General features: G+C 40.2%; 1 protein-coding gene across 1 annotated transcript in view; it reads right to left on the bottom strand.

The window, feature by feature from the left end:
- The window catches only part of URI1 (URI1 prefoldin like chaperone), a 92009-nt gene that overhangs the window by 36703 nt on the left and 31127 nt on the right, over nucleotides 1-24179 (bottom strand). Inside the window, exons 3-4 of the mRNA XM_049786233.1 lie at nucleotides 12494-12572; nucleotides 6588-6723 (exon numbers count right to left, since the gene is read on the bottom strand). Coding sequence (XP_049642190.1) covers nucleotides 6588-6723; nucleotides 12494-12572 — 215 coding nt within the window. The remainder of the gene's footprint in view (nucleotides 1-6587; nucleotides 6724-12493; nucleotides 12573-24179) is intronic.

Raw genomic sequence — 24179 nt, 5'->3', positions numbered from 1 at the left:
TTGCCTTGCAAGCAGCCGATCCAGGACCAAAGGTGGTTGGTTCAAATCCCGGTGTCCCATACGGTCCCCCGTGCCTACCAGGAGTTATTTCTGAGCAGACAGCCAGGAGTAACCCCTGACCACCGCCGGGTATGGTCCAAAAACCAAAAAAAAAAAAAAAATAAAAAAAAAAAAAAATAAAAAATACAGACTAAAAAGGGGCCGGGAAGGTGGCGCTAGAGGTAAGGTGTCTGCCTTGCAAGCGCTAGCGTAAGACGGACCACGATTCGATCCCCCCGTCCCATATGGTCCCCCAAGCCAGGGCGATTTCTGAGCGCATAGCCAGGAGTAACCCCTGAGCGTCAAACGGTGTGGCCCAAAAACCAAAAAAAAAAAAAAATTACAGACTAAAAAAATGTTACAAGACATTTCAAAAACATTAAACAAATGTTTTTAAAAAAAAGCACAAACAAATAAGCAAAGTACCTTTTGGACTGTTTGGAAAATAGTCAATGATCTATAGCAACCTAAGAAACACATAAATGAGAAAATGTCAGCACAAAGGGAGGACAAAAAAGAAATCAGGGAAAGAGAAAAGAAAGTAATGGGAGGACATAGAACAGGCACCTTGGGTATGCTAGTAACATGAGCTCATGTTTTCATGGTACCTTACCACCTACCACGAAACTTTAAAACTTGCCTGTCAAGGTGGAGAGACAATAGCACTGATGGTGAAATTGGTGGTTAGAATATTATATATGCCTGGGGCCGGAGAGATAGCATGAAGGTAAGGTGTTTGCCTTTCATGCAGAAGGATGGTGGTTCAAATTCCGGCATCCCATATGGTCCCCTGTGCCTGCCAGGGGCAATTTCTGAGCATAGAGTCAGGAGTAACCCCTGAACGTTGCAGGGTGTGACCCAAAAGCAAAACAATAAAAATATTATATGCCTAAAACTCAACTATCAATATCTATTTTTTTCTTTTTTTCTTTTTTTTAGAGACAGGGTCTCGCTATGTTGCCCAGGCTGGAGTGCAGTGGCTATTCACAGGCGCGATCCCACTACTGATCAGCATGAGAGCTTTGACCTGCTCCGTTTCTGACCTGGGCCGGTTCGCCCCTCCTTAGGCAACCTGGTGGTCCCCCGCTCCTGGGGGATCACCATACTGATGCCGAACTTAGTGCGGACACCCGATCTGCATAGCGCACTGCAGCCCAGAACTCCTGGACTCAAGCGATCCTCCGGCCTCAGCCTCCCGAGTAGCTGGGACTACAGGCATGTGCCGCCACGCCCACGCCCGGCTATCAATATCTTTTTAATTGTTTTATTTACCCCTCCCTCAATTCCATATGCTAACATCCCCTGGATGGTCAGACCCACCCACATCTGGGAGGGGCTGTTATTTGGGATAGATAGCCAAGAGTAACCCCTGAGCATCACAGGTGTGGCCCAAAAAAACAAAAAGAAAAAATTAGTAATTAAAATAGTTTTCAAAATTTTAAAATCTCAATTCATAATCAACTGAATGTTTTGAGAAACCTGAACTAAAAACAAAACTAGTAGAAAGAATGAAGATTAGAGCTTAACAAGAAGAGAATAGAAAATCAAAAAGAACAAAACAATTAGTTAATTTGGCACTGAAAAAAGTAAATAAAATTATCTCTTCAGGTAGATCATGATCTTACATGAAAAAACTAGAACATTTTATACACACACCACACAGACAGACACACACACACACACACACACACACACACACACACACACACACACACACATCCCCTCTCAGTAAAGAAAAAAATGTACATGAAAGGTATAATAAACATAGATCCCTGGATTTGATCCTCAGCACTACTGGGTGTTGACCCAAAACAAAAAATTTTAAGAAAAATATCAAAAAGACATCACAGCTGTAGAATTCAAACACTAAAAATCAGGTACATTTCTAGATATCAAAATGTCCATTTTACAAAGAAAATAGTTAAATTTATAATAGCAGCAAAAAGTGAAATATTTAATAATATAGCCAATATATGTAAAATATAAAACAAAAGATGCAACTAAAAATATAAAAGGCACAAATAAAAAAAAGATCTTATGCTTATGAACTGGAGCACTTTAATAACCAGGATGTCAACATTACCCAAAGTTATCTAAAAAATACTAAATATAATCCTGGGGCTGGAGTGATAGCACAGTGGTAGGGTGTTTGCCTTGACAACATTACTGATCCCAGATAGTCCCCTGAACCTGACAGGAGCTATTTCTGAGCATGGAGCCAGGAGTTACCGTTGAGCGCTGCCAGGTGTGACCCATAATACAAAAAGAAAAGAAAAAAAGAAAACGAAGTTTCTCTTCTTCCCATTTTTTTGATTGGGCTAGATTTTTTTTTCTTGCTAAGCTCACCCAATTATTTATATATCTTAAAATATTACACTTTGCTCTTTTCTGCTAAGCCAGCCTAGACACCAAGGAGTGTAATCTCTCCAGGACCCTCACCAGGTAAGATGTAAGATGTCCCCGCCCAACGAAGGTGGGGCCAATTCCTGACATGTGATTGGGAACCCAGAGACTTATAAAGAACAGTGGCCATGCTCTCTGCCTCTTTTCTGCTGAGCCAGCCTATCCTACAGACACCAAGGACTGTAATCTCTCCAGGACCCACACCCGGTGCAGCTAATGACATGAAGCTCACCACATAGAGTGATAAGTGCAGTTAGAGAAATAACTACACTGAAAACTATCATAACAATGTGAATGAATGATGGAAAAAGAAAGCCTGTCTCGAGTACAGGTGTGGGTGGGGTGAGGAGTACGTAGATCTGGGAAATTGGTGGTGGGAATCCTGCACTGGTGAAGGGGGGTGTTCTTTACATGACTGTAATCATACAACTACAATTATATTTGTAATCATGGTGTTTAAATAAAGATAATTAAAAAAATATTACACCTTTATCTGTTGTTGAGAGTGGCACACATCAAAAAAAGAAAAAGAAAAAAAAAACAGTACTAGCAAAAATGTGAGGAAAAAATAACTCTCATTCACTGCTGGTAAAAATGCAGACATAACTTATCCAACAACATGGACATTCCTCAAATAAAAGAGATATTAAGCTATATGACCCAACAATACTGCTCAAGATGGGACCCCAAAAAGCACAATGCAGAAAAGGCATCTGCACTCCTATGTTCATTGCAACACTATTCAAAATGGCTAGAATCTAGAAACTACTCAAGCGCCTGAGAGCAAATGAGTGGTTAAGAAATCACGATATATCTATACAATAGAATATTACTTAGCTGTTAGAAAAAATGGTCATGAAATTTGTTTATCCATGGATAGATAAGGAGAGTGTTATGGTGAGTGAATGAGTCAGAGGGAGGATAGACATAGAATGATCGCTCATTTGTGGAACATTAAAAACAAAAATTACTGTAATAAAACCCAAAAACAATAAAGATGAGGACTAGGAAGAGCTGGTCCATAGAGTCAGGGGTGTTATTAGAACAGAGAAGAGGGGCCGGAGAGATAGCGTAGGTAAGGTGTTTGCCTTTCTTTTTTTTTTTTTTTTGGTTTTTGGGCCACACCTGGTGGTGCTCAGGGGTTACTCCTGGCAGGCACGGGGGACCATATGGGACACCAGGATTCGAACCAACCACCTTAGGTCCTGGATCGGCTGCTTGCAAGGCAAACGCCGCTGTGCTATCTCTCCGGGCCCAGGCGTTTGCCTTTCATGCGGAAGGACGGTGGTTCGAATCCCGGCATCTCATATGGTCCCCCGACCTGCCGAGGGTGGATTTCTGAGTGTAGAGCTAGGAGGAACCCGAGTGCTGCCAGGTGTAAACCCCGCCCCCCCAAAAAAAGGGATATAGAGTATTTTGCTGGGTAAGAAGAGGTAGAGGGATATACACAGAATGATAACACTTCTTTGTGGGGTATTAAAAAAGTAAGATAGGGGGCTGGAGAGATAGCATGGAGGTAAAGGCATTTGCCTTGCATGCAGAAGAATGGTGATTCAAATCCCGGCATCCCATATAGTCCCCTGTGCCTGCCAGGGGCGATTTCTGAGCCTAGAGCCAGGAATAACCCGAGTGCTGTCAGGTGTGACCCAAAATCCAAAAATAAATAAATAAATAAAAAAACAGAGACGAGATCACTATGACAATGCGAGTTGGAAATGTTCACTCTGGGCAAGAACCCTATAGGTGCTGGAGTGATATGCATAATACCCCTTCGATAACAATATTGCAATCCACAGTGTCTAAAAGGAAAAGAGGTTGGGGCCGGAGAGATAGCATGGAGGTAAGGTGTTTGCCTTTCATGCAGAAGGTCATTGGTTCGAATCCCGGCATCCTATATGGTTCCCCGTGCCTGCCATGGGCGATTTCTGATTTCTGAGCATAGAGCCAGGAGTAACCCCTGAACACTGCCAGGTGTGACCCAAAAACCAAAAACCAAAAACAAAAAAAAAAAAAAAAAAAAAAAAAAGGAAAAGAGGGTGTCGGAGCAATGGCACAGCGGTAAGGTGTTTGCCTTGCATGTGGCCAAACCCTGGACAAACCCAGGTTCGATTCCCAGCATCCCACATGGTCCCCCCGAGCCTGCCAGGAAAGATTTCTGAGTACACAGCCAGAAGTAACACCTGAGTGCCACTGGATGTGGCCCCCAAAAAATAAATAAATAAGTAAATAAATAATAAATAATAAATAAATTTAAAGATAAGAGAAAAGAGGAAGGAAGGGAAGAAACGAGGGAGTAGGAGAGGAAGAAAGGGAGGGAAAGGTGGAAGGAGGGGGGGATGAGAGAGAAAGAGAGAGAGAGACTGCCATCGAGGCAGGCAGGGAGAAGGGCAAGAAAGAGAAAAGGGAATATGGGGACACTGATGATGAGAAATGTGCACTGGTTAAGGGATGAGTGCTGGACATTGCATGACTGAAACTCAATTGTAAAAAACTTTTAAACTGTGTTTCTCATGGTGATTCAATTAATTATTTTCTTTTTTTTTTTTTTTGATTTTTGGGTCACACCCGGTGACGCTCAGGAGTTACTCCTGGCTATGCGCTCAGAAGTTGCTCCTGGCTTGGGGGACAATATGGGATGCCGAAGGAACGAACTGCGGTCCATCCTAGGCTAGCGCATGCAAGGCAGATGCTTTACCGCCTAGCGCCACCGCTCCAGCCCCTAAATATTTTTTTATGTTAATGCTAGGGGCTAGAGAGATAGCACAGTAGTAGGGCTTTTGCCTTGCATGCAGCCAACCCACGATGGACAGTGGTTTGAATCCAGGCATCCCATATGGTCCCCCGAGATTGCCAGGAGCAATTTCTGAGCACAGAGCCATGAGTAACTCCTGAGCGTCACCGGGTGTGACCCAAAAACCAAACCAAAATAAATAAGTATTAATGCTATAACAATCAAAATACTATAGTTGTGGCATTATGACATACAGACAACAGAACATAACAATGAGTTCAGAAATAAACCTTAACTTAAGTGCCAATAAGCTTGTGTGGTTTTTACCTTTTTAGTTTTTTGTTTTTTTTTTTGTTTTTTTTTTTTGGTTTTTGGTTTTTGGGCCACACCCGGCGTTGCTCAGGGGTTACTCCTGGCTGTCTGCTCAGACATAGCTCCTGGCAGGCACGGGGGACTATATGGGACACCGGGATTCGAACCAACCACCTTTGGTCCTGGATCGGCTGCTTGCAAGGCAAACGCCGCTGTGCTATCTCACCAGGCCCACCTTTTTAGTTTTTTGAGTCACAACCCAGTGTGACTTAAAGGTTAAAAATACTAAGCTCAGGGGCCAGAGAGATAGCACAGCAGTAGGGCATTTGCCTTGCATGCAAAAGGATGGTGGTTCGAATCCCGGCATCCCATATGGTCCCCTGAGCCTGCCGGTGGCGATTTCTGAGCATAGAGCCAGGAGTAGTGCAGCAGTAGAGTGTCTTGCACGAGCTAATCTAGGACAGACCATGGTTTGATCCCTCGGTGTCCCATATGATTCCCCAAGCCAGGAGCGATTTCTGAGCACATAGCCAAGACTAATCCCTGAGTGTCACCGAGTGTGGCCCAAAAAATGCAAAAAAAAAAAAAAAAAAAAAAGAAAAAAAAGTTATAATCTTACAAGTAGGTTTTTCATTTCTAGGTTCAATAACTAGGAGGAATTTTTCCAATGTATTAAAGAATTAAAGTAAAGCCTATAAAGCACCTAAAACAAACCAATCTGAAAAATATAAAATACCAAGCCTATATCTTCCAAACTTCCAGAATATTCTACTCTATGGTTCAATTTCCATAGAGTTTTTGATTCTACCAAAAACTACCTATAATTATTTTGGGGAAGAAGGAATTGGCAATTTTTGGAGTTCTGCACTCAGAATTACTTCTGACAGGCTGAGGGAACCACACAGGATGTCATGGATCAAACCCAAGTCAATCACGTGCAAGGCAAGCACACTACCCCCACTGTACTATTGCGCTGGCACCAGGCTGATGTTATTTTTAAAACATCACAGAAGGAACTTTAACAAAATATACATCAACTTAATAAGTTGTGAACTACCATAAATTCGACAAAGAAAAAGCCATTTATAATAATTATACATACGTTCTTTCCGATGTTCGACTAAGCCCACAGCTTGCTTTGCTGAGCACTTTGCAAACCAATTGTCCCCCAGTAAAACAGTGACTTCATTGGTATGGACAAGTTTTCCTGGCATGAAGGCAAATGGGCCAAATGGTACCTATTAAGTTTTAAGAAAGAAAAAAAGGCAAAATAAACATTTTTAAAATATTTTATGAGTCAGCATAAAAACCTGTTGTTTTTTATTTTTCATTTCCTTGGGGTTTTTTTTTTTTGGGGGGGGGGTTGGGCCACACCTGGCGACGCTCAGGGGTTACTCCTAGCTATGCGCTCAGAAATTACTCCTGGCTTGGGGGACCATATGGGATGCCTGGGTATCGAAAAAAGGAAAAAGTCAAGCTCTTACTGTTTGCAGATGACATGATATTATATTTAGAAAATACTAGGGGCTGGAGAGATAGCATGGAGGTAAGGCGTTTGCCTTTCATGCAGAACATCGGTGGTTCGAATCCCAGCATCCCATATGGTCCCCTGAGCCTTCCAGGTGCGATTTCTGAGCATAAAGCAAGGAGTAACCCCTGAGCGATGCCAGGTGTGACCCAAAAACCAAAAGAAAAAAGAAAAAAAATACTGAAGACTCTACTAAAAAACTACTAAAACCAAATAGATTTGTATAATAAAGTTCCTGGCTACAATATTAAACTGCAAAAATCTATGGCTTTTCTATACACAAATAATGAAAGAAAATATTTAAAAAAAGAATCCCATTCACAATTGTGCCTTAGAAAATCAAGTATGTTGGCGTCAACTTAACTAAAGAGGTGAAAGACTGACACAAAGAAAACTACAAAATATTACTTCAAGAAATAAAGATGGGGGTGGAGCAATAGCACAGTAGTAGGGCATTTGCCTTACATGCATCCAACTCGGACAGACCCTGGTTCGATTCCCATCATCCCATAGGGTCCCCCACGCCTGCCAGGAGCAATTTCTGAGTACAGAGCCAGGAGTAATCCCTGAGCACTGCCGGGTTTGAGCCAAAAATCCAAGAATAAAAAAAAAAAAAAACTAGAAGCCAAAGAAATAAAAGGAGACACAAGGAAATGGAAATAAATCTCCTGCTCATGAATTGAGAGGATTAACATCATAAAAATGGCAATACTTCCCAAAGCACAGTACAGATTTAATGCAATCCCTATAAGGATACACAGAACATTTTTCAAAGAAACAGATCAAACACTCCTGAAATTCATATGGAATAACAGACCTCCACAAAAACTAGAATACTCCTTAAAATAAAAAGAAGATGGGAAGCATCATTTTCTCAACTACAAATTATACTACAAAGCAGTGGTCATTAAAACAACATGGTAATCAAATAAAGACAGACCTTCAGATCAATAGAATAGACTAGAATATTCTGAGACTGACCCTCAGTTATATAATTAATCTTAGATAAAGGGGCAAAACACAAAGTGGATCAAGGAAAGCCTCTTCAATGAGTGGTTTTTGGAAAACTGGTCAACTACATGCAAAGAAGTGAACCCAGACCTCTCTTTAACACTATGTACAAAAGTCAAATCAAAATGGATTAATGGGGGCCGGAGAGATAGCATGGAGGTAAGGCATTTGCCTTTCATGCAGAAGAATGGTGGTTCGAATCCCATATGGTGCCCTGTGCCTGCTAGGGCAATTTCTGAGCGTAGAGCCAGGAGTAACCCCTGAGCGCTGTCGGATGTGACCCAAAAAAAAAAAAAATAGATTAATGACCTCCATATAAGAGCTGGAACCATTAGATACACAGAGGAAAATATAGACAGAATACACCATGATACTGTCGCTAATGGTATACTCTAAAGTGAAACCCCACTGGCCAAAAAAGTGGAAGCAAATATAAACAGTAGACTACATTAAATTAAGAAGTTTCTGCACTTCCACGGAAAAGATAATTAGGATACAAAGGCTACCCATGAAATGGGAGATTATTCACCAATACCATCTGATAAAGGGTTAATATTCAAGATATACAAGGCACTGGTAAAGTTTAGAAAGAAAAAAACATCTAACTCCATCCAAAAATGGGGAGAAGAAATAAACAGGCATTTTCTCAAATAAGAAATTCATATAGTCAAAAGTTACATAGCATATGTTCCATTTTCGGGGCTGGGGCAACAGCACAGTAGTAGGGCATTTGCCTTGCACACGGCTGACCCAGGCTCAATTCCTGGCATCCCATATGGTCCCCCAAGACTGCCAGTAGTGATTTCTGAGTGCAGAACCAGAATGCCTGAGCGCCTCCAGGTGTAGTCCCTCTACATTTTCATTAATTATTAATCATCAGAGATGTAAATCAAAAACACAACGAGATATTATCTCACACCACAGAGACAGACACACATGACAAAGAACAAGAACCACCAGTGCTGACTAGGATACAGGGGGATAGGGACTCTTATTCACTGCTGGTGACAATGCTGACTGGTCCAGCCCTCAGGAAATCAATATAGTTAGTCCCCAAGAAGCTAGAAATTGAGCTTCCATATGACCCAGCAATTCCACTCCTAGGAATATACCCTACAAGCCCAAATACAAAATGTAGAAATCTCCTCTGCATCTGTTTCTCGCAGCACTACTCACAATAGTCAGAATCTATAAACAACACATGTACTGGAGAACAGTTAAGAGGATTAAAAAAAAAAAGTGTATCATCTACAAACTGGAATCCTAGGCTGCTGTTATTAAAAATGAAGTCATGAGGGGCCGGAGCTGTGGCAGAGTGGTAAGGAGTCTGCCTTGCCAGCATTAGCCTAGGACGAACCGCGGTTCAATCTCCCAGCATCCCATAGGGTCCCCCAAGCCAGGAGCGATTTCTGAGCACATAGCCAGGAGCAACCCGAGCGTCACCAGGTGAGGCCCAAGTAATAGAAAAATAACTATACTGACAACTAACAGAACAAAGTGAATGAATGAGGGAAGTAGAAAGCCTATCTCAAATACAGGTTTGATTAAGGGAGATTAAGGGAGGTGGGAGATTTGGGGGATTGGTGATGGGAATGTTGCACTGGTGAAGAGAGGTGTTCTTTATATCACTGAAACCCAACTAAATCATGTTTGTCATCAAATTATATAAACAAAGACATTAAGAAAATAGAATCCTCAAGTCTTTTTAAAAAAATAAAAAAGAAGTTATTCTAGGTAGGCTCAGAGGATCATTTGGGATTCTGGGGGGAAAAAAATAAAGTCATGAGGGCCCAGAGAGATAGCACAGCAGTAGGGCATTTGCCTTGCATGCAGCCAACCCAGGAGTGACCAAGTTTGATTCCCAGCATCCCATATGGTCCCCCAGCCTGCCGGGGCAATTTCTGAATGCAGAGCCAGGAGTGGCCCCTGCGCACCACCAGGTGTGGCCCAAAGACCAATCAGTCAATTAATAAAGTTTAAAAAAAAATGAAGACATGAAATTTACTTTTACATAGCATGGAGAATATTATAATATTATGGAGAATATTATGATCAGCAAAGTAAGTAAGAGAGGTAGGGAAGGATAGACATAGAATAATCTTTCATTTGGGGGCCCGGAGAGATAGCACAGCGGCATTTGCCTTGCAAGCAGCCGATCCAGGACCAAAGGTGGTTGGTTCGAATCCCGGTGTCCCATATGGTCCCCCTCCCCCCCCCCCCCCCCGTGCCTGCCAGGAGCTATTTCTGAGCAGACAGCCAGGAGTAACCCCTAAGCACCGCTGGGTGTGGCCCAAAAACCAAAAAAAAAAAAAAAAAAAACCTTTTATTTGGGGGATATAAGAAGAGATAATAGTAATAATATCAAAGACAATAGAGATAAGGGCCAGGAGGACTAGTCTATGGTCTGAAGCTTCTGAGTAATAGTGGAAGAGTGCAGTTAGAGCATGGAAGTGACAACTGACAACTATGATGATAATAGTTTGAAATGATCACTGGACAAAAAATGGGTGTTAAAAGGAGATAAATGTGCTAAGTACAATACCCCTCATTAACAATATTGCAAACTACAGTGTCTATAAGGGGATGTGGGGAAGGAAGTAAGAGTGGGAGAGAAAGGGAAAAAAAGACAGAGAAAGAAAACTGTTTGACCCATAGGCAGGTAGAGTGAAGGCAGGAGGGAAACTGAGACACTGGTAGTGGAAAATGTTCACTGGAGAAGTGTATTGTATACTGCATGACTGAAACTCATGAATAACTTTGTATCTGGGGTGGGGGGGGACTATTACAAACAACCTTATATCCATAGTATTTAAATAAGTTTTAAAATTTTGAAGTTTCAGGGCCCAGAGAGATAGTACAGTGGCGTTTGCCTTGCAAGCAGCTGATCCAGGACCAAAGGTGGTTGGTTCAAATCCCGGTGTCCCATATGGTCCCCCGTGCCTGCCAGGAGCTATTTCTGAGCAGACAGCCAGGAGTAACCCCTGAGCAATGCTGGGTGTGGCCCAAAAACCAAAAAAAAAAAAAAAAAAAATTGAAGTTTCAAATACAACTCTTTTTTGCAAGACAGAATAAATAGCTTTAATAAGTACAAAATTGGCTAAATATTTCAGCTAGCATAATAAATAATATACATTAATAAGATATTTTGGCTTAAGAGTAATTAAAAGTATGCAATTAAAATCTAATGCAGAGCTGACAGATCACATAATGTTGATACAGAGATTATTCCCCCCCAAAAAATAGCATTCCTTTTAAAATAAAAATCAATATTCTAAGGTTTTTCTTTATGTAGATGTTTTGTGAAAATGCTGAGAGCGGTGGTGCAAGCGATAAGGCTTGCCCGCGCTAGCATAGGACGGAACGCGGTTCGATCCCCCAGTGTCCCATATGTTCCCCCAACCCAGGAGCGATTTCTGATTACATAGCCAGGAGTAACTCCTGAGTGTCAGAACGTGTGGCCCAAAAAAAACAAACAAAAAAAAGAGAGAGAGAGAGAGAAGAAGAGAAGGGGAGGGGAAGGGAGAGAGGGAGGGAGGAGGGAGGGAGGGAGGGAGGGAGGAGGGAGGGAGGGAGGGAGGGAGGGAGGGAGGGAGGGGAGGAGGGAAGAAGGGAGGGAGGGAGGAAGGAAGGGAAGGAGGAGGGAAGGAGGAAGGAAGGAAGAAGGAAGGAAGGAAGGAAAAGGAAGGAAGGAAGGAAGGAAGGAAGGAAGGAAGGAAGGAAGGAAGGAAGGAAGGAAGGAAGGAAGGAAGGAAGGAAGGAAGGAAGGAAGGAAGGAAGGAAGGAAGGAAGGAAGGAAGGAAAAAGAAAGATAGATAGACAGACAGATACTGGGGGGTTGGGGGAAAACATTATGGACTTCTTCCTGGCTCTGGCAAACAAAAAACTGAGTCTCATATTTTTTTTTCTTTTTTTGGGAGGTCACACCCAGCAGCACTCAGGGTTTCTTCCTGGCTCTATGCTCAGAAATCGCCCCCGGCAGGCACGGGGGACCTTATGGGATGCCAGGATTTGAACCACCGTCCTTCTGCATGGAAGGGAAACACCTTACCTCCATGCTATCTCTCCGGCTGAGTCTCATATTTCAATACGTTTTCCTGCATAAAAAATTGCTACCAGGGGCCGGAGAGATAGCATAGCGGCGTTTGCCTTGCAAGAAGCCAATCCAGGACCAAAGGTGGTTGGTTCAAATCCCGGTCTCCCATATGGTCCCCCATGCCTGCCAGGAGCTATTTCTGAGCAGACAGCCAGGAGTAACCCCTGAGCACCGCTGGGTGTGGCCCAAAAACAAAAAAAAAAAAAAAAAAAGGAAATGTGTTTACTTTTGCAACTAATATATTATGAAACAAAGCTTACTTACTATAATATGCATCATAACTATATATAAAATAATGAAAAGCTTTTCTACTTTACATAGTTAATTTATCTATAAGAAATACAATGCTTTAAAATAAAAAACACAGGAAACATACCATGATATTATAAGACAACTTATCAGGCAAAGTGCTGAGTCTTTCTTGCAGTGCATTATAATCATTTTCCACCTTCTTCCTATTGACCAAAAAACAAAACAAAATATAAATAGCAATTATTCAGAATAATAATCAAAATATTAATCAAAAACTAATTTTATCAGTTGAAAGATTAACTGTATAATTTTAAATCCTGTTTTTACAACATTTGCAATGATATTTCATAATACATTCATCAAAGAATTAAGAAGCTCTGGCTTCTAAAAGTCATTGGTATTCTTTTCTAAGGCAGAAGATCATTTTAAACTTTTTAAAAATCTGGATATTAAGGAGGTAAGTAAAGAAGTGTCTAAAGTTTAAGCAGAGAGTAACACAGGACATAAGACTATATTTTGAGTAAATAAAACCTGAGTATAGAATAAAAAAACCCACAAAATTGATAAGAAAATTCAATTCTAGAAAACTACTTTTAAAAATGTGGTCATAAGTAATTCACACTAATATGATTTTAAGATAAGAGAATCAAACAGGTGCTAGAAAAAAATCATGTCGAGTGACAAAAATATTTCAATTTTGCCTTAAAATCTGTTTTGTGTTTTAGTAAAACAGAGCTTATAGCGCCACTATATATTAATCCACAAAATATACTTCTGTAGGAAATGAAATGGTCTTTTTTTTTTTTTTTTGCTTTTGCTTTTTGGGCCACACCCAGTGATGCTCAGGGGTTACTCCCGGCTATGTACTCAAAAATTGCTCCTGGCTTGAGGGATCATATGGGATGCCAGGGGATCGAACCATGGTCTATCCTAGGTTAGCATGTGCAAGGCAGGCACCCTACCGCTTGTGCACTGCTCCGGCCCTGAGATGGTCATGTTTTTATTTTATATTTTTATCCTCCCCCTACCCCATGCTGCCATTAAACTGTATGAATTTTGAGGGTTTGGGGGAGTGGAGGTGTTTGGAAAAATTTAGGGCTTACTCTTGGCTCAGAACTCAGGGGCCACTTACTCCTGGCAGGCTCAAGGAACCTTATGGGGTACAGGGATCAACCCTGGGTTTGCTGTCTGCAAGACAAGTGTACTAGCCACTGACCATCTCTCCAGCCCAAGCACAATGAATTTTTAAAAGAACAATGTCAATGTTTTTAAATAACAAAAATAAAATATCACTGATTCAGCAACTAATTTAAAAGACTGTATAAAAATTGTCCAAATTAAGATTTGAATAAATTGTAACAACTCCAGGAGAATAAAAGGACTGATTTATCAAGCACATTAAATTGGCTTCAGTTTAGTCCTTAGTTTCCCTAAATAGTAACATAATTAATTAAAAAGTAGCTCACCTACTCTTCATAATAAAATAGTATTATTCATCCTAAAATATTCTTTTTTTTTTTTTTTTTTTTTTTTTGGTTTTTTGGGCCACACCCAGCGTTGCTCAGGGGTTACTCCTGGCTGTCTGCTCAGAAATAGCTCCTGGCAGGCACGGGGGACCATATGGGACACCAGGATTCGAACCAACCACCTTTGGTTCTGGATCGGCTGCTTGCAAGGCAAACACCGCTGTCTATCTCTCCAGGCCCCTAAAATATTCTTATGGTAAATGTCATTTGTCAACATTTTTCTGTTACATAAAAGGGGAAGACAGAAATCCACAAAAGAAATCTTTATATCAAAAAAAAAATAAGCAATGAATTCATCCTATTCTTCTGACCTATATTCTTGCAAGCTTAATTTCCAAAAATTCATGTCCTTTTTATACCATCCCCAAACTACTATTTTTAGAAATGAGCATAAAATATCTTTATTAAAATTTTATATCAAATATCAGAATTATTTCTTATAGGTATCTGGGGGAGTTTGGGGTGCAACTGCCAGTACTCAGAGACAATTTCATACTCTATTCATGAGTGATCCACGGAGGTGCTTATGTGAAAATGTTTATAAAAAGTTACTCGAGGAAGGCCAGAGCAGTGGCTCAGGGCATAAGGCATCTGCCTTGCACATGCTAGCCTAGGGCGGACCGCAGTTTGATCCCCCCAGCATCCCATGTGGTCCCCCAAGCCAGGAGCAATTTCTGAGTGTATAGCCAGGTGTAAAACCTGAGCATCAAGAGGTGTGGCCCAAAAACAAAAAGCAAAAGTTACGTGAGGGGCAAGAGCAGTGGCTCAAGCGGTAGGACATTTGCCTTGCATGCTCTGACCTAGGACAGATTGCAGTTCAATCCCCCAGCGTCCCATATGGTCCCTCAAGCCAGGAGCAATTTCTGAGCGCATAGCCAGGAGTATCCCCTGAGAGTCACTGGGTGTGTTCCAAAAAGCAAACAAACAAAATAATAATAATAATAATTTTAAAAAAGGTTACTTGATAGGAATTGGAGTAAGGTACTTGCCTTGCCTTGCATGCAGCTAACTGATTTTGGATGCCCCACATCCCTTATTGTCCTCCGAGCATCACAGGAGTGATTCCTGAGTGCCAAACCAAGAGTAACCCCTGTGCATTGTTTTAGGTGTGACCCAAAACACAAAACAAAAATAAAAAGTTACTCTATATATGTCCACAGAAAAAAAATCAACCTCAGTGAAATAGAAAAATATCATTTAAAAACAAACTTCCATGCAGAGAACAATAATACATGGTTTTAAAGTTAGACCAATTATTTTCAAGTTAGACCAATTATAAAGTTCTACCAATTATTTTCACAAACTAACCCTAGTCTCAATGTCAGAGCTACAATAATGGTATATCACAGAGGTTCAAGAGTACCAAATATTAAATTATTTGAAACCCTGCCTAACATTGAGCATCTGCTCTGAGCATTCAAGATTCATTCTTTTTATATCAAGTATCAGAAATTATCAATTCTAAAATTTTTTGGTGGGGTCACACCCGCGGCACTCAGGGATTACTCCTGGCTCTGAGTACAGAAATCACTCCTGGCAGACACAAGGGACCATATGGGATGCCCGGATTCGAACCACCATCTGTCCTGGATCAGCTGGGTGCAAGGCAAATGCCCTATGGCTGTGCTATCTCTCTGGACCACTAATTCTAAAATTTTTTTTGGTTTGATTATTTTGGGTCACACCTGGCAGCGCTCAGGGGCTACTCCTGGCTCTACGCTCAGGAGAGCGGCAGGCTCAGGGGACAATATGGGATGCCGAAATTTGAACCACCGTCCTTCTGCATGCAAGGCAAATGTCCTACTGCTGTGATATCTCTCCGGACCCTAATTTTAAAATTTTTAAGAAAAACTATTACCCACTTAATGTTATCTATGTTGAATTCATTCAATCTGATAGGAACATTGTGCTAATGGAAAACAATAGTGATTGAAGCAGATAGGAAATAAGAATCAGTGAGGAAAAACTGGACCGAGGAATCCGTGTGAAAAAAAGAAATCAAGTATTCTATATACAGTATGTGCGTAGTATACTGATATAAAAGACTAACTTGGTAGAATGCCTGCACACAGTAATCACTGTATGTACACTATGCAGATCTATAGTTTTTGTATAATATTTTGCAAATGTTCCTGGTCTATATATTATCTTATGTGCCTAAATAAATATTTTACAATAGTTCAATTAGTATTAGTTGACATTTAATGTCCCCTTTTGATAACTAGACTTGAATAAAAAGAGGACTCCCTAACAAACATCTATTTTCTCTATGAAAGGGATAGAAGATTCAACTAGAGACTCAACTACGATCGAGTCCTACTTCTCCCCAGAAATAGGAATATGCTGGAAAAGTTTAAGATTAAAGGTGCTATATCTCAATTCTGAGTTGTCTTCTACAATGTAAAAGAAATGTTAAGTGCATTCCATGAGGAAATTCTTTTTGAAAGGAAGCCAACAGGGTCAAGCAATACCACTAAGGAACTTTCTTACTCTTAAAAGTTCCCCCAGCACTAGTGGAAGTTATTAGCACTTAGTCAGAATTAACTCCAAACAATTCCTCTGATAACTGTAATTTAAATCATTCCATCAAAAATTACCAAAACTGTTCAAGGAACTAATAAAAGTTATATTAATAGGTATAGATCTTGAATTGTTCTAAAATTTGAACAAACTGTCTGTTACTAGTTACTAGAAAAATAGTCACTAATTTTGGACACTCCATATATTATGTAGTAAAAAAAAGGTAATGCTTAAAATAAATATTTTTCACAGAAAACAGAACCTAAAATAGTTCAGATAAACTTCTCAAGTCTATTTATAATACTTATAGATTTCCTTGTTCAGCTTCATCATATTTTGTCCTTAAAGATTGGGTTCAACTGTTAGCTCGAAATTTTAAAAATTGATCCAACAAGTGAGATTTTATTCTAGATTTCCTTATGCGATGCTCTTCATTTAAAAGAAAAGGCTAAAGCACTCATATGACACATAAGAAAGTTTCACAATAATCTTTTGAATCTTGCTATACATATAATTTTTGGTTTGTTTTTATTTTGGGGGGCCACATCCAGCAGCACTCAGGAGTTACTACTGGCTCTGCACTTAGAAATCGCACCTGGCTTGGGGACTATAGAGGATGCCGGGGATCAAGCCCTCGTCCATGTTGGATCAGCAGAATGCAAGGCAAAAGCCCTACCACTGTGCTATCACTCGGGCCCCTATACATATCTTTTTGTTTTGTTTTGTTTTGGGGCCACAAATCGCTCCTGGCTTGGGGAACCATATGGGATGTACCGCAGTTTGTCCTAGGCTATGTCCTAGGCTAGCGCACTCAAGGCAGACGCTTTACACCCTGTGCCACCGTTCCGGCCCCCTATACATATCTTCTAAAAAGCAACTTTTTTTTCAGTTAAAAAGACTGGGGGCGGGCCCGGAGAGATAGCACAGTGGTGTTTGCCTTGCAAGCAGTCAATCCAGGACCAAAGGTGGTTGGTTCGAATCCCGGCGTCCCATATGGTCTCCCGTGCCTGCCAGGAGCTATTTCTGAGCAGACAGCTAGGAGTAACCCCTGAGCAACGCCGGGTGTGGCCCAAAAAAACAAAACAAAACAAAAAAAGACTGGGGGCGCTTCCTCCCTCCCTCCCCTCTCCTTTCTCCTCTCTTCTTCTCCTCTTCCCCTCCCTTCTCCTCTTCCCACCTCTCCCCTCTCCTCTTCCCCTCCCCCTCCCCCTCCCTTCTCCTCTTCCCTTCCCTTCCCTCCCCTCTCCTCCTCTTCTCCCCTAAAAAGAAGGAAAAAAAAAAGACAAAGAAAAAGACTGGGAGCGAGGGATAGTACAGGGAAGGTATTTGCCATGGCAGAGTCGAAACCCAGTTCAATCCCTGATATCATGTATTGTCCACAGTGGACAATAACAAAAACAAACTGAAAAGAAGTAAACAGTATAGAACATAACACAATGACAAATTAACCTTCTTCACCTTAAAGATGAAGATCAGCGGTTGGAGAGCTGATACAGCAGGAATGTATTTGCCTTGCACACAGCCATACAAGGATCAATCCCCAGCATCTCATGGTCCCTTGAGCCCTCCTGAGCACAGAACCAGGAGTAAGTCCTGAGCACCACTGGGTGTGGTCCCCAAAACAATACTTCAAAAACAAAATTGGGGGCCAGAGAGATAGTACAGCAAGTATATGGCTGTATACAGCAAGTATACAGCAAGTGAATAGCTTGTACACTTACTACCTGCATTCAAGGTATGGCATAACAATGGTGATCTGAGCACTACCAATAGTGATTACCAAATACAGAGCCAGGAAAAATCTCCCAATATGATAAAAATTAAATAAAATAAGATTGTAAAAGAGTAAAAAAAATTCTATTGGATTGAATATACCTTATTCTTATAAAATGGTAAAAAGTGCTCTTGTGTATGGGTCTGGAGTTGAAGTTGGGACTGAATGACTGAAGCTCTGTTTCCTATCAACTTTAAATAACTTTTAAATTGTAAAACAGATGAGGATAAGCTAGATTATGTGTATGTGCAATATATGTAGGTGAAGTATAGATATCTACTTACTTTGAAATACATCAAAAAAATTAGAGTGGGGCTGGGAGGTGGCGCTAGAGGTAAGGTGCCTGCCTTGCCTGCGCTAGCCTTGGACAGACCACGGTTCGATCCCCCAGTGACCCATATGGTCCCCCAAGCCAGGAGCAACTTCTGAGTGCATAGCCAGGAGTAACCCCTGAACGTTACCAGGTGTGGCCCAAAAAACCAAAAAAAAAAAAAATTAGCAAGGTTTACTCAGCAGTCCTTTTAACTGTCTTGTATGTCTAAAGATTTTCATGTAGAAAACTTGTATTCGTATAGAATGTTAAAAATAAAAAGAGGGGAAATATATTTTAATGATCTTATTAAGTTGACTAACAGAAATAAAATTTGTAAAGAAAAAATGTGGAAACAGAGACAGTAAGGTAGGTAGGGTCTTGCCTTACATACAGCTAACAGGTTGATCCCTGATCACCTCCAGGAATAATCTCTGAGCACAAACTCAGGAGTAAACCCTAAGCTCGCAAGTGTGACCCAAATATTTAAAAGAGAAAGAAAAAAGTTTCCGTATACTTTGAAGTAAATAACAGACTTGCAACTTCCAGCATTAATAAAATGGAAATAAAATTTAAACCACCGTTGGAATAGGGAGAAGATGCTAGAGAAGGAATTTTATGTTAGTGTTAATATCTGGAGTAACCTGAGACAAAATTCTGTTTTATTTTTGTTTGATTGCTTTTATTTGATTTTTCTTTTTAGTTATTGGACCACACAGGGTGATGCTCAGGGGTTCTTCCTGGCCTTGTCCTCAGAATCACCCCTAGCAGTGGAGGACCATATGGAATGCAGAGGATCAAAGCCAGAATGGCTGCATGCAAGGCAATGCACTAGCTACCGTACCATCACTCTAGCCCCTAATGTTTTTAAAGAAATTATAAAACCTCAGATGATTCAAAGGGCTGATGGAACCACAGCTTTGATACTCACCACTTAATGGTCCCAAGAAATGCTAGGATTGGCTCCTGAGCACCAATGAATGTGGACATAAGTGTCCGTCTCCGCATTTAACAAAACACAAATCTTAAATGCTTTTTTGTCAACCCACTCTACAACTTCCTAGTCAGCATCCAAGAATACATTTATTTCATTCATTCAGTACCTCCTCTGCACCAAATCTTGTACCATCTGCTGAAGAATAGTGGGGAAGCAAAACCACCTCCAAAATAACTAAGAAAGTCCTATGGTACAATATTTTATGAATAATGTATAGACTAACTTTATTTATCAAAAAAATGTAAAGGAGTGGCAAGGTAAAGACTTCTGCCTTACACATGGTTGACCTGGGTTTGAGCAGCAGCATCCCTGATGGTCCCCTGAATGTGCCAGGAGTAATTCCTGAGCATAGTGTCAGGAATAACCGCTGAGCACCACCAGGTGTGGTCCAAAAACAAGAAACAAAAACATTATTAGAGCTAAATAATATGTGCAATGAGTTCACCTTTTGTTTGAAGTTCATCAAAATAAAACTTATTTTAAAACCTCAATGTGGGCCTGGAGAGATAGCACAGCGGTGTTTGCCTTGCAAGCAGCTGATCCAGGACCAAAGGTGGTTGGTTCGAATCCTGGTGTCCCATATGGTCCCCCGTGCCTGCCAGGAGCTATTTCTGAGCAGACAGCCAGGAGTAACCCCTGAGCACTGCCGGGTGTGGCCCAAAAACAAAAACAAAAACAAACAAACAAAAAAAAAACCTCAATGTAAGGCTTTAATAATACTGCTCAAAAAAATCATCTCTCCATCATGAAAAAGATAATGGCATGAATACAAATATTCGGTAACATTTATAAAGTTTTAGCAGTTATTTTTCTTTATTAATCTAACAATTAGAACTTAGAAAAATTATTTCACATCTATTACCACTTGAGTGTCAGCTTGAGATAGAGGCATTATCTCAATCAATCTTCAAGTACTGTCATCAAAACTTTATAACGAGAAAACTGAGAATCTTAACAATTTGACTAAGATTAGTCAATGGCAATTCAAATGTAGGTCTGTAACTCCAAATCCCGTGTTCTTTAGAAAAGAATTAAAAGGGGGCCGGAGTGGTGGTGCAAGCAAGAGGGTGTTTTGCCTTGTACATGCTGACCTAGGACAGACTGCGGTTCGATCCCCCAGCGTCCCATAAGGTCCCCCAAGCCAAGAGCAATTTCTGAGCGCATAGAGAAGAGTAACCCCTGAGCTTCACTGGGTGTGGCCCAAAAACAAAAACAAAAAGAATTAAAAGGACAAAAAGTCATAAACAATCTACAAACAGAATAATCAGCCTCTAGTAGATGAAACAGTGGAAAGCACATTTTAATGAGGAAATATACTGTATGGATTTTCTAATATCTATTTCCTGAGTTAAGTACAAATAGTATAAAGAGGAGAATTGCACTTAAAAGTTTAAATATTCGGGCCGGAGAGATAGCATGGAGGTAAGGTGTTTGCCTTTCATGCAGGAGGTCATCGGTTGGAATCCCGGAGTCCCATATGGTCCCCCGTGCCTACCAGGAGCAATTTCTGAGCCTGGAGCCAGGAATAACCCCTGAGCACTGCCGGGTGTGACCCAAAAAACACACACACACACACACACACACAAAGTTTAAATATCCGGGCCCAGAGAGATAGCTCAGCAGCGTTTGCCTTGCAAGCAGCCGATCCAGGACCTACTTTGGTTCGAATCCCGGTGTCCCATATGGTCCCCCATGCCTGCCAGGAGCTATTTCTGAGCAAACAGCCAGGAGTAACCCCTGAGCACAGCTGGGTGTGACCCAAAAACCAAAAACCAAAAACCAAAAAAAAAAAAAAGTTTAAATATTCACAAAACTGAAGCTCACTACTAGGCTTCAGTAGTGAAGCTAATTCCTTATTAGGGTATTTATTATTATTATTATTATTATTATTATTATTATTATTATTATTATTATGGCAGCAAATTCCTTATCAGGTTCAAATATTTCCTATTATATATTACTAACTAAACAAGTACTATAAATGTCTTTAATTGACCAAACTTCTAAATTTTCTGAAAATTTTTAAAAGATTTCTGGAGGGATGGTGCCAAAGTGATAGCACAGTGGTAGGATGTTTGCCTTGCATGCAGATGACCCAGGACGGACCTGGGTTTGATTCCCAGCATCCCTTATGTCCCCTGAGCCTACTGGGAGCAATTTCTGAGTGCCACGGGAGTGACCCAAAAACAAAACAAAAAATTTAAAAAAGATTTCTGGAGGGGAATCTTATAAAAGAGCTCAGCTATATTAATGTAGTTTAGACAAGGTAAATACTAAGGATTAAAAAAGAAGGCAATATAATTAAAAACAGTTTCAAGACACCCTCTGATATAGGTCCAGTCTCTGTTCTTGCTTCTCTCGCTACAAATAGTACATAATCATCATTACTTCCCAACTAGGCAGTCTTTTGATTCCAAACAGGCAGCCTAACTGGCACACAGCAGAAACTCACTCATTGTGGAATTAAGAGGAGATATATCGTAAGTATTACACAAGGTTCCCAAATAACAAATTCCTCACTTACAGAGGAATACAAACATTTATACTTCAATTTTCAAATATTAATAAGTTGGTAGGTTCACTGGTCATTTAAATTCTCATTAAAAAAGGAGAATATGTTCTTGAACCATATAGATTAAAGGAAAAAGCACATATTAACTAGAAAACTGTAATTGTAGTATATACATTTTAAATATGCAAATAAAAATGTTTTAATTTTAATGTATAAGTAATAGAGGGCATTACTTTAAGAGAGGTGCAGATAAACATGCTAACGTTCTATAGCTTGGACGGCTTTAGAAAACTGGAAATTGTGATTGAAAATCACATGAATGGGGCCGGGCGGTGGCGCTAAAGGTAAGGTGCCTGCCTTGCCTGCGCTAGCCTTGGACGGACCGAGGTTCGATCCCCCGGTGTCCCATATGGTCCCCCAAGCCAGGAGCAACTTCTGAGCACATAGCCAGGAGTAACCCCTGAGCGTTACCGGGTGTGGCCCAAAAACCAAAAAAAAAAAAAAAAAAAAAGAAAATCACATGAACACTCCTGGAGGTCTCTAAAGATACTCATCAGGTTTGGCACTGTTATAGCACATGCAAAATTTTAAAAATTAAAAAAATATATAGACATACATATATATCTGCAGATACATACATAATTATTATATATTTGCTTTTCATTTACTCCAACATTTATTAAGTGACTATCAAGTGCCAAACACAGTATGAGTTGCTGTATAAAAGAATAAAAACATGTCCCCTTGGCCTTAAAGAATTCTCAATTAATATAGAATCTTAGAAAACAAACCAGAAACAAATCTGTTATTCACACATTTGTATAAATTAGCACCCGTTCTGAATGAATGCAACTTATTTTAATTTCACAAATTCTTTACCAATAGGTAGAAATCCATGTCGGTGGGGCTTCCTATAAAAATTACTTGGAAAGTGGCTCAGTTTAAGGGAAGGACAGAAATAGTTAAGTCTTTTCTCAAGAACTTATATTTAAAGCTTTAACCTGGACTGAAGGTATAATGAAAAGTTAATGGATCATTATGGAAATGTGGACAAACCACCAAAAGATAAAACTACAACACTGCATTTAGTGAAAATTAATGAAGTCCCTGAAATTTTATTTATAAAGTGGGTTTTATTAGTTTTAGATTATTTTCTGCAAGCCAATAGTCAGAATTTAATAAGATGATGTGTACAGATTATACTGATTTTCATTCTTATCCACTGCTTGCAGTCTATGTGCATTTAAACCAGAAACATAACATAACATTAACTATAAATTATTTCCTTAAAGATCCCTCAGGCATGCAGAAAAAAAAATCTTAAAATAAACTTAAAATAGTATATGCTTGATGATATGTAAACAAAGGTTTAATCTCACCACTAAAGGGGCAGCTACCATGACTTTGCAGTAACCCTGAAGACAACAATCAAACAGCTCCTGTTGTTCTCTAGTAAAATCTTCATAAACTCAGCGTAGATATATTATAATTTTATATTTGTAAGATCAACAGCTATATATCTCATGATAAATCATAATATAAGATTTTATTCACCATTACATTAAGCATTTTCTTCAGATGTATCATTTAGCAAGTATTGTCCTATTTTTTTTTTTGTTTTTTTGGGGGGGTTTTTTTTTGTGGTTTTTGGGTCACACCCGGCAGTGCTCAGGGGTTATTCCTGGCTCCAGGCTCAGAAATTGCTCCTGGCAGCAATGGGGGACCATATGGGACGCTGGGATTTGAACCGATGACCTCCTGCATGAAAGGCAAACGTCTTACCTCCATGCTATCTCTCCAGCCCCGTATTGTCCTATTAACTATAGATAAGCACATTAAAATAGATGCTTTATTCTCTGTGTACTCTTAAAAAAAAAAAAAAAACTGCAGCCCTTAATACAGATAGTTCTTGGCTTACCAAAAATGCATATTTCTGCCATTATTTTAAAACACCTGATTTGATTATTATTTGAATTTTTAAAAATCCCAAAGAAGGGCCCGGACAGATAGCATAGCGGCGTTTGCCTTGCAAGCAGCCGATCCAGGACCAAAGGTGGTTGGTTCGAATCCTGGTGTCCCTGTGCCTGCCAAGAGCTATTTCTGAGCAGACAGCCAGGAGGAACCCCTGAGCACCGCTGGGTGTGGCCCAAAAACCAAAAAAAAAAAAAAAA

Source organism: Suncus etruscus, chromosome 14 (assembly GCF_024139225.1).
Source record: "Suncus etruscus isolate mSunEtr1 chromosome 14, mSunEtr1.pri.cur, whole genome shotgun sequence".
Classification (NCBI taxonomy): domain Eukaryota; kingdom Metazoa; phylum Chordata; class Mammalia; order Eulipotyphla; family Soricidae; genus Suncus; species Suncus etruscus.
Note: the sequence above shows the minus strand (reverse complement) of the source record. Positions and strands in the feature narration are given on the sequence as shown.